The sequence below is a fragment of the Erythrolamprus reginae genome, chromosome Z (assembly GCF_031021105.1).
Source record: "Erythrolamprus reginae isolate rEryReg1 chromosome Z, rEryReg1.hap1, whole genome shotgun sequence".
NCBI lineage: Eukaryota > Metazoa > Chordata > Lepidosauria > Squamata > Dipsadidae > Erythrolamprus > Erythrolamprus reginae.
In genome coordinates, this window is record NC_091963.1 from 132,792,860 (window position 1) to 132,805,253 (window position 12,394).

Sequence of the window (12,394 nt, forward strand, 5' to 3'; positions counted from 1 at the left end):
TTATGAGTTTATTTTAATTTCATCTTTATTTCTTTATCAGTAACTCAAGGCAGTGAACATACTTAATACTTCTTCCCGTTTCTATTTTCCACCCTGAGGCGAGTTGGGTTGAGACAGTGACCGGCTTAAAAATGGTTTTTCATGCCTAAAGATGGTTTTTCATGCCTAAAACAGAACTAGAACTCGCAGCCTCCTGATTTCTAGGCTAGCGCCTTTAAGCATTACGCCAACCATAGTAATTTTAAGGTATGTGGACTCCAACTCCCAGATTCAATTCTAGAAATTAAAGTCGATTCATCTTAAAATGGCGAGGGTATGCCGGGAGCTGAAGTTCACACATCTTAAAATGGCTAAGGTTGGGAAACACTACATTTAAAAGACTGAGTGATTTTATAAGGGAGTCCCTGCAGAGTACATTGTAGTCATCCAAATGCTGTGAGCAGAGTTCCTGATGTCAAGTCTTTTCCTTTCAAGCAACGTTGCAAGCACGTCCGTCATAGAGCCGGTAGCGATAGCAGCACGAGACTTCCCCCCACCGCTCGGACTCCGCCATTTGGGTTCTTTTACTCATTGGGTAAAACTTAACGCATGCGCAGATGGCAAAAGGACCCAAATGGCGGCATCCGGGTGGGTGGGGAAGAAGTCTCGCGCTGCGATCCCTACTGGGGAAATGCTAGTGTGTTTTAAAGCGAACGCGGCTCCTGGTGTCACAACCACAAGAGAGATTTTTCAGCATTCAATAAACTTTATTCTCGATTCGAAGAGTGATCAATCCAAACCACTGATTACCCAAACCTCGCCACTTTTCACCTGTGGACTTTATCTCCCAGAATTCTCCACATAGCATGTGACCAAGCACTAGGCTAAACCAATCAAATAGCGGGTGGGAATAAAGATGAGCCAATGAGAACTCCGGACGAACCAGCCCCTCCTGCATTCGCGCGATAGACGCAATGAGGCACGTACAGTACGGAGGCAACGGCCGCGCCCCTAAATAGAGCAAAGGGGCGGAGCTCGACGGTACCCGGCGAAGAACGATTCAGGAAACTGAGGGCATTTGTGGAGATTTTAACACTCTCGTAAGCAGCGGAAATGAATATTCTTCCCAAGAAGTCGTGGCACGTCCGCAACAAAGACAATGTGGCTCGCGTACGACGGGATGAAGCAGAGGCTGAACTTCAACGGCAAAAGAGGGAGGCCCGAGTGCTCTTAGCTGAACAGGAGGTAGGTCGTCATGAAAGGGCATGCGCAAAACGGGCAGTACGCTTGTGGTTTGGAATTATTGCGCATGCGCTGATTCCAAGTAGTGACACTAGTTTAAAAACATTCTAATGCGCATGCGGATTTTGTCCATCTTTTTTTGTTTTTTCTCTAAAGGAAATGTGTCAGTTCTGGGGAAAGAAATGAATATAAAATGTATTTCTTTTTATAGCGAGTTTGGAGTTATACTTCATTACACGTATCTAATCAAACCCATAAAAGTTAAATGCTTGCAAATGGACAATTTTAAATCCCTAATGTGGAAGTGAGGTCAAAATTATTTCCAGGGATCTACGTAATTCCCAATTGGCTCCTGTTCAGGAAGAGTTGCAGTGCTAAAGTATTAAAGGGAATCTAAACATTCTGTCTGGATTCTATCTACTGATGCATTCTGCATTCAGAATAATTCTGCACTCATCTTCTTGCATGGATTAAAATCTGAACAAGGTGCCAGTTTGGTTTTTGACAACAATGGCATTCCATTGTTATCAAAATCAAACCGCCTGCCACCTTGTTCAATTTTCTATGTTCCGTAACAGAAGTATCCTCAGTTTTTTTTCCAAAAAAGCATTTAAACAAATCAGAAATATGACTTGAGCCTGAAAGTTATATTTGGGGTGTTCTTACATAGTCCAAGAATGGTCTCTGGGGCTCTTCAGCCTTGAAAGACGGCGTTTAAGGGGTGACTTGATCAAAGTGTATAAAATCATGCATGGGATAGAAAAGGTGGATATCATACAATACTAAGACAAGGGGGCACTCCCTAAAGCTCATAGGTAAGAAAGCAAGGATAAATAAAGGGAAATATTTATTCACCCAGAGGGTCATTGGTTTATGGAATTCACTTCCAGAAGAGGTCGTGACAGCTGTCAGCTTTGATAGCTTCAAGGCAGGATTAGACAGATTCATAGATGCCGAGTGTATCAGTGGTTATTGAAATGGATATCCAAGTGCCGCCTCTATGTTTGGTTTGAGGCAGGCAGGATTCCCTTGAGTACCATTTGTTGGGGGTCGAGGAAAAGGGAGGGTCTTGCCTTCTCTTTCTGCTCAAGATCCCCATGGACAATTGGTGGGTCACTGTGTGACGCAGAATGCTGGACTCGATGGGCTTTGGCCTGATTCAGCATGGCTCTTTTTATGTTCTTACGTTCTTAAGAATGAGATTTTTTTATATTTCTGGGAGGAAGATATTCTAATGATATGGGCCATCCACTGAAAAGGCTGATATAGTTTTATTTAACCAGAGATTTGATTTACATTTATTTACCTACCTGCCTATCTCACTTCCCAAATCACAGAGGACTCTAGGCGGGTTCTAATAAAGAAAAGCAATATTTAAAACAATATAAAATACATTAATTAAACCCCTAATATATACATATCTCTCAATATCATTCATGGCCGGATCTGGACAGTATCTCATTCAATCAACAGCCCCAGACCTGCCAGAAGAACCAGGACTTTACAGCTTTGCAGAAGGCCAGTAGGGTGGAGAGGATGTGGATTTCTGAAGGCAGCTGGTTCCAGAGAGCTGGAGCCACCACAGAGAAGGCCCTCCCCTGTGGCCCCGCCAGTTGACATTATTTGGCTGACAGGACCCAAAGAAGGCCTACTTTGTGGGCTCTTATCGGTCACTGGGAGCTATGCAGGAGAAGGCAGTCTTGAAGATAGTCTGGATCCCTGCATGCCAGCAAAGCGGAGGAAGAGGAGGCGTGGGGGGACGGACGGCATGCAGGGCTGGGAAGAAAGCGATCTCTCTTCCCCTGTGTCTTCTAGAGCACAGGGCAGCGCTGGCACAGCTTGGGGAAAGAAGGAACGAAGGGGCTTTGAGGAGGGGGTGGATGGGTTGGTTACAGGATTCCTTTCATCTCTTCCCCTTCTCCTCTTCCTCCTCCCTTCCTCCTCTTCCTTTCCTCCTCTCTCCTCCTTGCTTTCTCTTCCTCCTCCGCCCAGCTCTGCCCATCCTGCCCCACGAGCATCCTTCTAATTCCTCACGTGGGCCAGGAGCGCTCCGAGCTCTGGTCCCGTGCCAAGCACAGCTGCCGGTGGGGTTTCCCCTCAGCCTGACTTCCACACAGGCTGGGTGGGAGGGACTGAAAAATCCTTCTATTAACGTGCCCCCAAAGCCAATGGAGGGGGAAACAAGAGACTTGGCCATGCAGTTTGGAAGGGTGTGTGTGTTGCACTGCAGAACTTGGTCTGGGGGGCAGCGCTGTGATCCCGAGCTGCGCGGTGTTCATTCCACCTCCTCCTTCTCCCCACCCACTTGCGCGTGCCGTCATCCCCAACAGCTGCGCTCTCTCCCTTTTCACTTTTTTGGCCTCTTGTTTGTTCCGTGAGGAGCAGGATCAATCGGAGGAGGTGGAGGGCGCACTCTCCTCGCTTCCGCTTCTCTTTTCACAGCTTTTATTTCCAATTAAGACAGTTCTCGAGCCTGGGGGGGGGGGGAGTTTGCCGTGTGTGTGTGTGTGTACCACCACTGTCCATTGGGAAATCCCAGCGGGGGCAGTCACGAGGCAGGGAGAATCCCTGCGGCACTAAGAGAGCCCACGCACCCGGGCTCGGGTTAATGAGACGGTTCTTAAGACAAGGCAAACAAATCTTAAACACTGGGTTCATATCACGAAAAGTTCGTATGAAGAGGCGTTCCTAAGACGAGGTATAACTCCAAGTAAATCAAACTTCTGTGAAATCAAACTCCACTTAGGAAGCAACACTGATTGGCAATCAACTTCACATGCTGTTGTGCACGTTCAACTTTGTACCGAACAAAGTATTCAGTGAGAATATTTCATTCATTCATTCAGATCTAGGATGTGTTATTTGAGTGTTCCCTTTATTTTTTTTGAGCAGTATACAGACCTGCCTATCTCTACAATGACTCTGATTGGGGATCATTGATAACAATAAAACAACGCACACACACACAAACCAAGATACATAGTAGATGAGAAAACCAAGAGTCTTTCACAGATGGAGGAGACTGATCGCTTGGCACACTCTAGAGCCTCAACCTCGAACACAGTGCCTGATATTTGGAGCTTTATGAAAGACAGCAGTTGTATGCTAGGTTTTAATTGGCAACTAATTTTGAATGTGAAGCAGTATTTAGTATCTGGGATTCTTCTGCACATGTGGCCTGAATGGATGAAATTTGAGAAAAGCCTGATTTAAGAATAGCTGGTCTGAAAGGTTTAAAACTGAGGAACTAAATTATTAGCCAAAATAGATTCTACTTAATCAGGGGTTTGATTGAAATCAGGATTTCTTCTGCTATTATTAGATCAATGGAAGAAAGAAGAAAACTGACAAAGTGTTTATAAGATGCTCTGTGTGATGTATCAAAGTACTTTTTTCTGGACTTCTTCCACACTTACATCCTAACATTCTTTTAATATTTTTTCGCCTTTTCTGATACAGTCTGTATATCCTGAATTGAATAATTTATCTTTATTACGACACCGGTATCACAGGCAGTCAATTATCTTGTATAATAGAATGTAATTCTTTTTTGACCAAATGTGATTTGACACATAAGGAATGTATCTTTGGTGCATAGACTCTCAGTTTACATAAAAGAAAAGATACTTTTGTTTAGAATCATGAGGTGCAACACTTATTGGTTGTCATAGGATACAAATAATTAATGTAGGAAAAGATCAATGTGAGAGATTAAAAAGTTGGAAATGTGATTGTTGATACATAGAGAATGATACAAAATAATAAGGGAAATGTTCAAAATCACGGATTTGCCATTATTTGTGTTCTTGATTGTATTAGTGTACTCCTATCATCTGAGGCGATCTAGTAGAGCCTAATTTAAAGATTGGCTGATTTATCTACATTCTGTTTAAATAGTGAACACAAGAACAAGGGGACACAATCTGAAGTTAGTGGGGGGAAAGATCAAAAGCAACGTGAGAAAGTATTATTTTACTGAAAGAGTAGTAGATCCTTGGAACAAACTTCCAGCAGACGTGGTTGGTAAATCCACAGTAACTGAATTTAAACAGGCCTGGGATAAACATAGATCCATCCTAAGATAAAATACAGAAAGTAGTATAAAGGCAGGCTAGATGGATCTTGAGGTCTTTTTCTGCCGTCAGTCTTCTATGTTTCTATACAATAATTAAATATAGACTCTATAAATTGAATATGCTAGATTTGTTTTTATTATCACCTTACTTGCTCTGACTTGACACAGTATTTAGGATGTTGTCTTGGACAAATTGCGGCATTGTCCCAAGTGAGCCTTGGATAAATATCTGCCTTTGATTTTAGGCCAGGACTGAATTCTTACGGAAGAAGGCACGTCTGTCAGATAAGAGTGGCTCAGACCTTGTTGCTTTGGATTCAGAAAAGCCCTCAGGACATCTTAACCTCTTTCAGGCGTTGCAAGAGAGCGGCAACAAAGAGTATGAGGAGGAGAAGAAGCAGGAAAAGGTAATGTTGGAAAAGTAGGAATGCAGTTTGCCAAAATTACCTAAGTGGGCACTGAAAGCCTTGAGACTTCTGCTTATGGGTTCTGAGAATGAAGGATAGACGGTATTAATATTTGGGTACAGACCTTTTAAATATATTAAATAAATCTGCAGTCAATAAATAAATAAAATCCTGATTAGGGTTTTTTTTAAAACACTAAATGCATTTTTTCTTCCTGGTTATCTAAACATTAGGCTAATGTGTCAGTGAAAACTCTCAGTCATCCAGGCAAAAGTGTCTGAAATTGGATTCAACTTTCAGACACTTGCATGGATGAATTGAGAGTTTTCATTGACATTGCAATGCATTTTGTAGAGGAAACCCCTGTTGTCCTGGCAAGAGTTGGTACATTCCAATGACTCTCTGCCCAGCTAGCTCGCTCTGTCTGATGTTGTTGCTTGGAGGAACATTGAAAGATCACAAACTAACAAAAAAAAGTCCTGTTGCCATGATACAACCTTCAGACAACTTCAGCTAAGTTTCTATCCTAAATAATCATGTTCTTGTGCTTTAAACTGTTAATTAAAACCTGTCAAGAAATTATTATTGAGTGATATTTTGCATTTAGTCCCAGGGAGTTTACTGAATCCACAATAAGTAGTTTCTTTTGAAGAAGAACAGGGAAATACTCCTTCGGATAGAATTTTGTTTGTTTGTTTGATTGATTTCTATGCCGCCCTTCTCCTGAGACTCAGGGCAGCTTGCAACATGTTAGAAATCTACACAAAACTCTACACTAAAAACCCACAGTTAAAATTAAACAAACAGGAAATATATACCTGGAGCACTAGAATATGTGTGTGGGGAGGGGCTGAATGGATGGTTGGATGGATGGATAGCATGAGTAATTTTCTTGGTGTTTTATCCCTTACAGGAGCGAAAGGAAAAAGCTCTGGGAATCCTGACTTACTTGGGCCAAAGTTCAGCGGAGTCTCAAACCTCCATTCCCTGGTATCAGGAGTTGCCAGATCCTAGCAAAACCAATGCCAAGGATGAGAAGCGTAAGGGAAGGCTGGACCCCCTGGCTGAGATGGCGAAACATTTATACAAGAAGAAGTGCTCTCATAAGAAAGAAGAAAAGAAAGGAAAAGGAAAAGTGAATCACAACGAAAGCAAAGGAAACGTAGCACTTAGGTGGGTATACTTTTTGCTGTGCACTCAGGAAAACAATCAATATCGAGCAGCAAAATGGCTGTTGGATGGAGGATCTGTTTTTCCAGAGCATCCACAACTACTTGTTCTTTGTCAGGAACAGAAACTGAATTGACGCTAAATGGAAGCCCATAGTTGATGTAGGTAGAATATCAACCTGTAATTGAATGCTGCAAGAAGCAAACTTGAGGTTGATATTTAGAGAAATATGAAGGTGGAGGGTTTGGGGCCAATGTTGGGAGAAGACTTATCAGCCTGGAAAGCAGTATGTAGAGGTGGTAGGCCTATTTGATGTTTGAGGATTAGATTAGATTTTGTATATGGCTGCCAAGCTACCTTCGTGAGGCTGGATCGAAGTGTATAAAATCATGCATGGGATAGAAAAGGTGGATAGAGAAAAATTATTTTCTCTATCACACAATACTAGGACGAGGGGGCACTCCCTAAAGCTCATAGGTAAGAAAGTGAGGACAAATCAAGGGAAATATTTCTTCATCCAGAGGGTCGTTGGTTTATGGAATTCACTTCCAGAAGAGGTCGTGACAGGTGTCAGCCTGGATAGCTTCAAGGCAGGATTGGACAGATTCATGGATGCCAAGTGTATCAGTGGTTATTGAAAGGGATGTCCAAGTGCCGCCTCTAGGTTGGTTGAGGCAGGCAGGATTCTCATGAGTACCATTTGTTGGGGATCAAGGGAAAGGGGGGGGGGGGTTGCCTTCTCTTTCTGCTCAAGATCCCCATGGATAATTAGTGGGCCACTGTGGGACACAGAATGCTGGACTCGATGGGCTTTGGCCTGATTCAGCATGGCTCTTCTTAGGGTCTTATGTTGTTATGCTAGTTTTAACCAGGGCCTGAGGAATATAGAACCAGATCTGTACTACTAAGCTATACAGATAGGCCTCGACCTGTCACTACAATGGAGCCCCAAATTTCCATTGCTAAGCAAGACAGTTGTTAAGTGAGTTATGCATTTTATGACCTTTTGGTCACAGTTGATAAGCGAATCGCTGCAGTTTTTAAGTGAATCTGGCTTCCCTCGTTGATTTTGCTTGTCAGAAGAAGTTAGCTGGAAAGATTGCTCTCGTAGCTGCATTCTGCACGATCATAAGTTTCCAAACACTCTTCAGAGGTAGCCCCATGTAGAGATCATTACAGTAGTCGAACCTCGAGGTGATGAGGGCATGAGTGACTGTGAGTAGTGAGTCCCGGTCCAGATAGGGCCGCAACTGGTGCACCAGGCGAACCTGGGCAAACACCCCCCTCGCCACAGCTGAAAAGATGGTTCTCTAACGTAAGCTGTGGATCGAGGAGGACGCCCAAGTTGCGGACCATCTCTGAGGGGGGGGGTCAATAATTCCCCCCCCTCCCAGGGTAATGGACGGACAGATGGAGTTGTCCCTGGGAGGCAAATCCCACAGCCACTCCGTCTTATCAGGGTTGAGTCTGATTGCTTTCCCCTTTTCTTTACAGGCCTCCATCTTCTTCCCCATCATGCTCTCTGGAGCAGCTCCGGCAGGAAAGGTTGCAGAGGGAACGGGCAGAACAAGCTCGGACTGAATCGCTTCTTGCCCAGAGATCTGGAATGGGTCCACACCAGGAGGAAGAGGAAATGGATGAAAGAAAACGTGGCTACAACTCACAGTTCAACCCCCAGCTGGCAAGACAGAGAGCAGTGAAAGACAGTCGAGTTGAGTGGGTATAAAAACAGGAAATCTGGCTAGTCAAACCAGATCCTTCAGCTGAAAATGTTCAGTGCAAAATGCTTCATAGAATTCCTGGCCATAAACCTGCAGAATCAGGCCAAAAATGACTTGTCATATGGCTTCTAGGATGACTTTTACTCAATTATAATTATCATTCTCTGGAACACAATATTGAGCAAGGAAAATCAGGCAAGCAATTAATAAATCTGTTTTTCCTGTTTGTTCGAACTGCCAGAAAATTTTTAAAAAAATCACAAAGCTGGATTGATAAAGGATACAATTTCCTGGTCCAGTAACTTATGTGCTTTATTCTTTATAGCCTTCCTGAAAATGTTTTATGGGCACCATGTCGATGATTCTGAATTTAATTGTAAATGCAGCAGCAGCTAACCCATCTCTTATAGTGTGGAGAACTGAGGTAGCGCCATGTACATCTGTCTCAAAATATTAGTTTACTGCCCTAAGAGGTGGTACTAGCCAAATAACACCAAACCTGGGATACACTAAGACTTCTTCAAGAATGAATGGGGAAGATCCTGGAAGTGGTGAGGAGTCATTCTTTCTTTGTGTGTATGTGGTCCAATTAGTTGTCAAAATTAGCATTGCCAGTTCTCCTCCTGTTGTAATTCAGTGTAATTCACCTTTAGAAACATAGAAGACTGACGGCAGAAAAAGACCTCATGATCCATCTAGTCTGCCCTTATACTATTTCCTGTATTTTTATCTTAGGATCGATACATGTTTATCCCAGGCATGTTTAAATTCAGTTACTGTGGATTTACCAACCATGTCTGCTGGAAGTTTGTTCCAAGGATCTATACTACTCTTTCAGTAAAATAATATTTTCTCATGTTGCTTTTGATCTTCCCCCAACTAACTTCAGATTGTGTCCGCTTGTTCTTGTGTTCACTTTCCTATTAAAAACACTTCCCTCCTGAACCTTATTTAACCCTTTAACATATTTAAATGTTTTGATCATGACCCCCCTTTTCCTTCTGTCCTCCAGACTATACAGATTGAGTTCATTAAGTCTTTCCTGATACGTTTTATGCTTAAAATATTCCACCATTTTTGTAGCCCATCTTTAGATTCATTCAATTTTATCAATATCTTTTTGTAGGTGAGGTCTCCAGAACTGAACACAGTATTCCAAATGTGGTCTCACCAGCGCTCTATACAGCAGGATCACAATCACCCTCTTCCTGCTTGTTATACCTCTAGCTATGCAGCCAAGCATCCTACTTGATTTTCCTACCGCCCGACCACACTGCTCACCCATTTTGAGACTGTCAGAAATCACTACCCCTAAATCCTTCTCTTCTGAAGTTTTTGCTAACACAGAACTGCCAATACAATACTCAGATTGAGGATTCCTTTCCCCCAAGTGCATTATTTTATATTTGGAAACATTAAACTGCAGTTTCCATTGCTTTGACCATTTATCTAGTAAAGCTAAATCATTTACTATATTACAGACCCCTCCAGGAATATCAACCCTATTGCACACTTTAGAGTCATTGGCAAATAGGCAAACTTTCCCTACCAAACCTTCCCCCATGTCACTCACAAACATATTAAAAAGAATAGAACCCAGAACAGATCCTTGTGGCACACTGCTTGTAACCTGTCTCTGCTTAGAATACTCACCATTTACAATAACACTCTCTTGTCTACTCTTCAGCCAGCTGCAAATCCACGGAACTATCCAGGGATTAAGTTCAATCTTCACTAATTTATCTATCAGCTCTTTATGTGGAACCGTATCAAAGGCTTTGCTGAAGTCGATAGGCAATATCCACGGCACCACCTTCATCCAACACCTTTGTGACATATCAAAGAAATCAATGAGATCAGTCTGACATGATTTGCCTTCAGTAAAGCCATGCTGATTTGGGTCCAGGAAGTTATTGTTGTTTTAGGTGCTGATTTATCCTCTTTTTGAGTAGAGTCTCCATCATTTTAACGATAACTGATGTCAAGCTAACTGGCCTGTAGTTACCAGCTTCTTTACTGCCCTTCTTGTGGATAGGCACAACACTGGCCATTCTCAGTCCTCAGGAACATCTCCTGTTAACAGGGATTGGTTAAACAAATCAATCAGGGGGGTAGCAATGACAAATCTGAGAGTTCTTTTAAGAACTCCGGGGTGGATGCCATATGGACCCATTGCCTTATTTATCTATAATTGTTCAAGTTCTTCTAAGACATTGGCTTCTAAGATGACTGGAGCTGAATCCGTACAGCTGGAAGCAATGCTATATCCATCTATAGTATTATATTGTAAGGTGTCTTTTGAGAAAACAGAAGTAGATATTGAAATGGTCAGCAATCTCCTTATTCCCATCAATGCATGTATTATTCCCGGTACTAAGCTTCGTGATGCTGCAGTTTTTCTTCTTCCTATCACTAATATATCTGAAGGTTTTATCCCCCTTCTTTACAGATTTGGCAATTTCTTCCTCTTTTGAGGCTTTAGCAGCATATATTATCTGTTTTGCCTCCTTCTGTCTCATTTTATACACCTCTCTATCAGCTATACTTCCAGACTGTTTATACCTCCTATAGGCAGCCTTTTCTGCATTGACTATAGCCCTTACATCATTGCTAAACCATAGCGGTTTCTTCTTCCTTTTACCTTTAGTTATTTGCCTTACATACAGTCCAGTGGCTTTTAAGATGGCCTTTTTAAATACAGTCCACTGGGTGCTCGCTCCTGCCATTTTATCCCTCTCCTTTAATTAATTATTTAAATATTCCCTCGTTGCATTAAAATTTGTTTTTCTGAAATCCAATACTTTGGTTGCAGTATAGGATTGCTCACAATCAGTTTTTACATCAAACCACATAGATGGTCACTGCAACCTAAATTTTCTCCCACTTTAACCTCTGAAACCCAATTCCCATTCGTAAAAACTAAATCTAGAATATTCTCCCCTCTACTCGGTGTCTTAACCAGCTGTGCCAGAGCTGCTCCTGTAAAGGCCTCTACTATATTCTTACTTTTGCATGTGAGGGCACTGGGGATATTCCAGTCAACATCAGGCATGTTGAAATCACCCATAGCCACAATATCTCCCTTTACTGCCATTTGGGTAATTTCATCAACCATCTTGTCATATTCCTCAGATTGCCCTGGAGGCCTATAGATCACCCCAATTCTAATGACAGAACCTTCTTTATTTTGCATGCAAACCCAGAGTCTCCAGATCTTTACATGTATTTTGAATTAGTGTTGTTTCTAGACTTTCCTTAACATAAATGGCTACTCCACCTCCCCTTCTCTCTATTCTATCCTTTGTATGTACCACTGACACATTCATTGTGTGTCCAATCACACTTGGTCAAAAATTCTATTTCTATGGTTCCTATTTCTGTTCTATTCTATGCGACTTTCTGCCATTAAATAAATGAGCATGAGAAAGATTTTGTCCCATTGTAAAGATTTAGCCTTGTAATAAAAGCATTCAGAGACAGTAGTTGTGTTATTTTTTAGATGTGAAAGACTGGAGCACTTCATGGTAATGGAGGCTAAGTGATGTAGGAAAGATTACCATCTGCTAATTAGCTAAACTATGTAAAAACAGGACTGTAGATTGCCTATAACTTGAAACTGCAAAAGCACATCTTCAAAGGATATTTCTTGAACAATTATGTAGTTTTGATTGGCTTATTCTATTGTGAGAAATTGAGATTGGTTTGTAACTGGACTTAAAGCGTAGCAGGCTATCTACGTATTGTAAAGAATCATGATTGTGATCAGATTACTGCAGGATCCTGAGATTGATTGTGAAATA

The 12,394-nt window shown here is 42.0% G+C and overlaps 1 protein-coding gene across 1 annotated transcript; it reads left to right on the forward strand.

Moving 5' to 3' along the window:
* The first annotated feature begins 996 nt into the window (after positions 1 to 996).
* On the forward strand, positions 997 to 12,073 carry LENG1 (leukocyte receptor cluster member 1). The gene is made up of 4 exons (XM_070727852.1): positions 997 to 1,224; positions 5,542 to 5,703; positions 6,617 to 6,876; positions 8,368 to 12,073. The coding sequence occupies exons 1-4, from the start codon at positions 1,093 to 1,095 to the stop codon at positions 8,597 to 8,599; spliced, it is 786 nt and encodes a 261-aa protein (XP_070583953.1). The 5' UTR covers positions 997 to 1,092; the 3' UTR covers positions 8,600 to 12,073.
* The last annotated feature ends 321 nt before the right edge of the window (positions 12,074 to 12,394 follow it).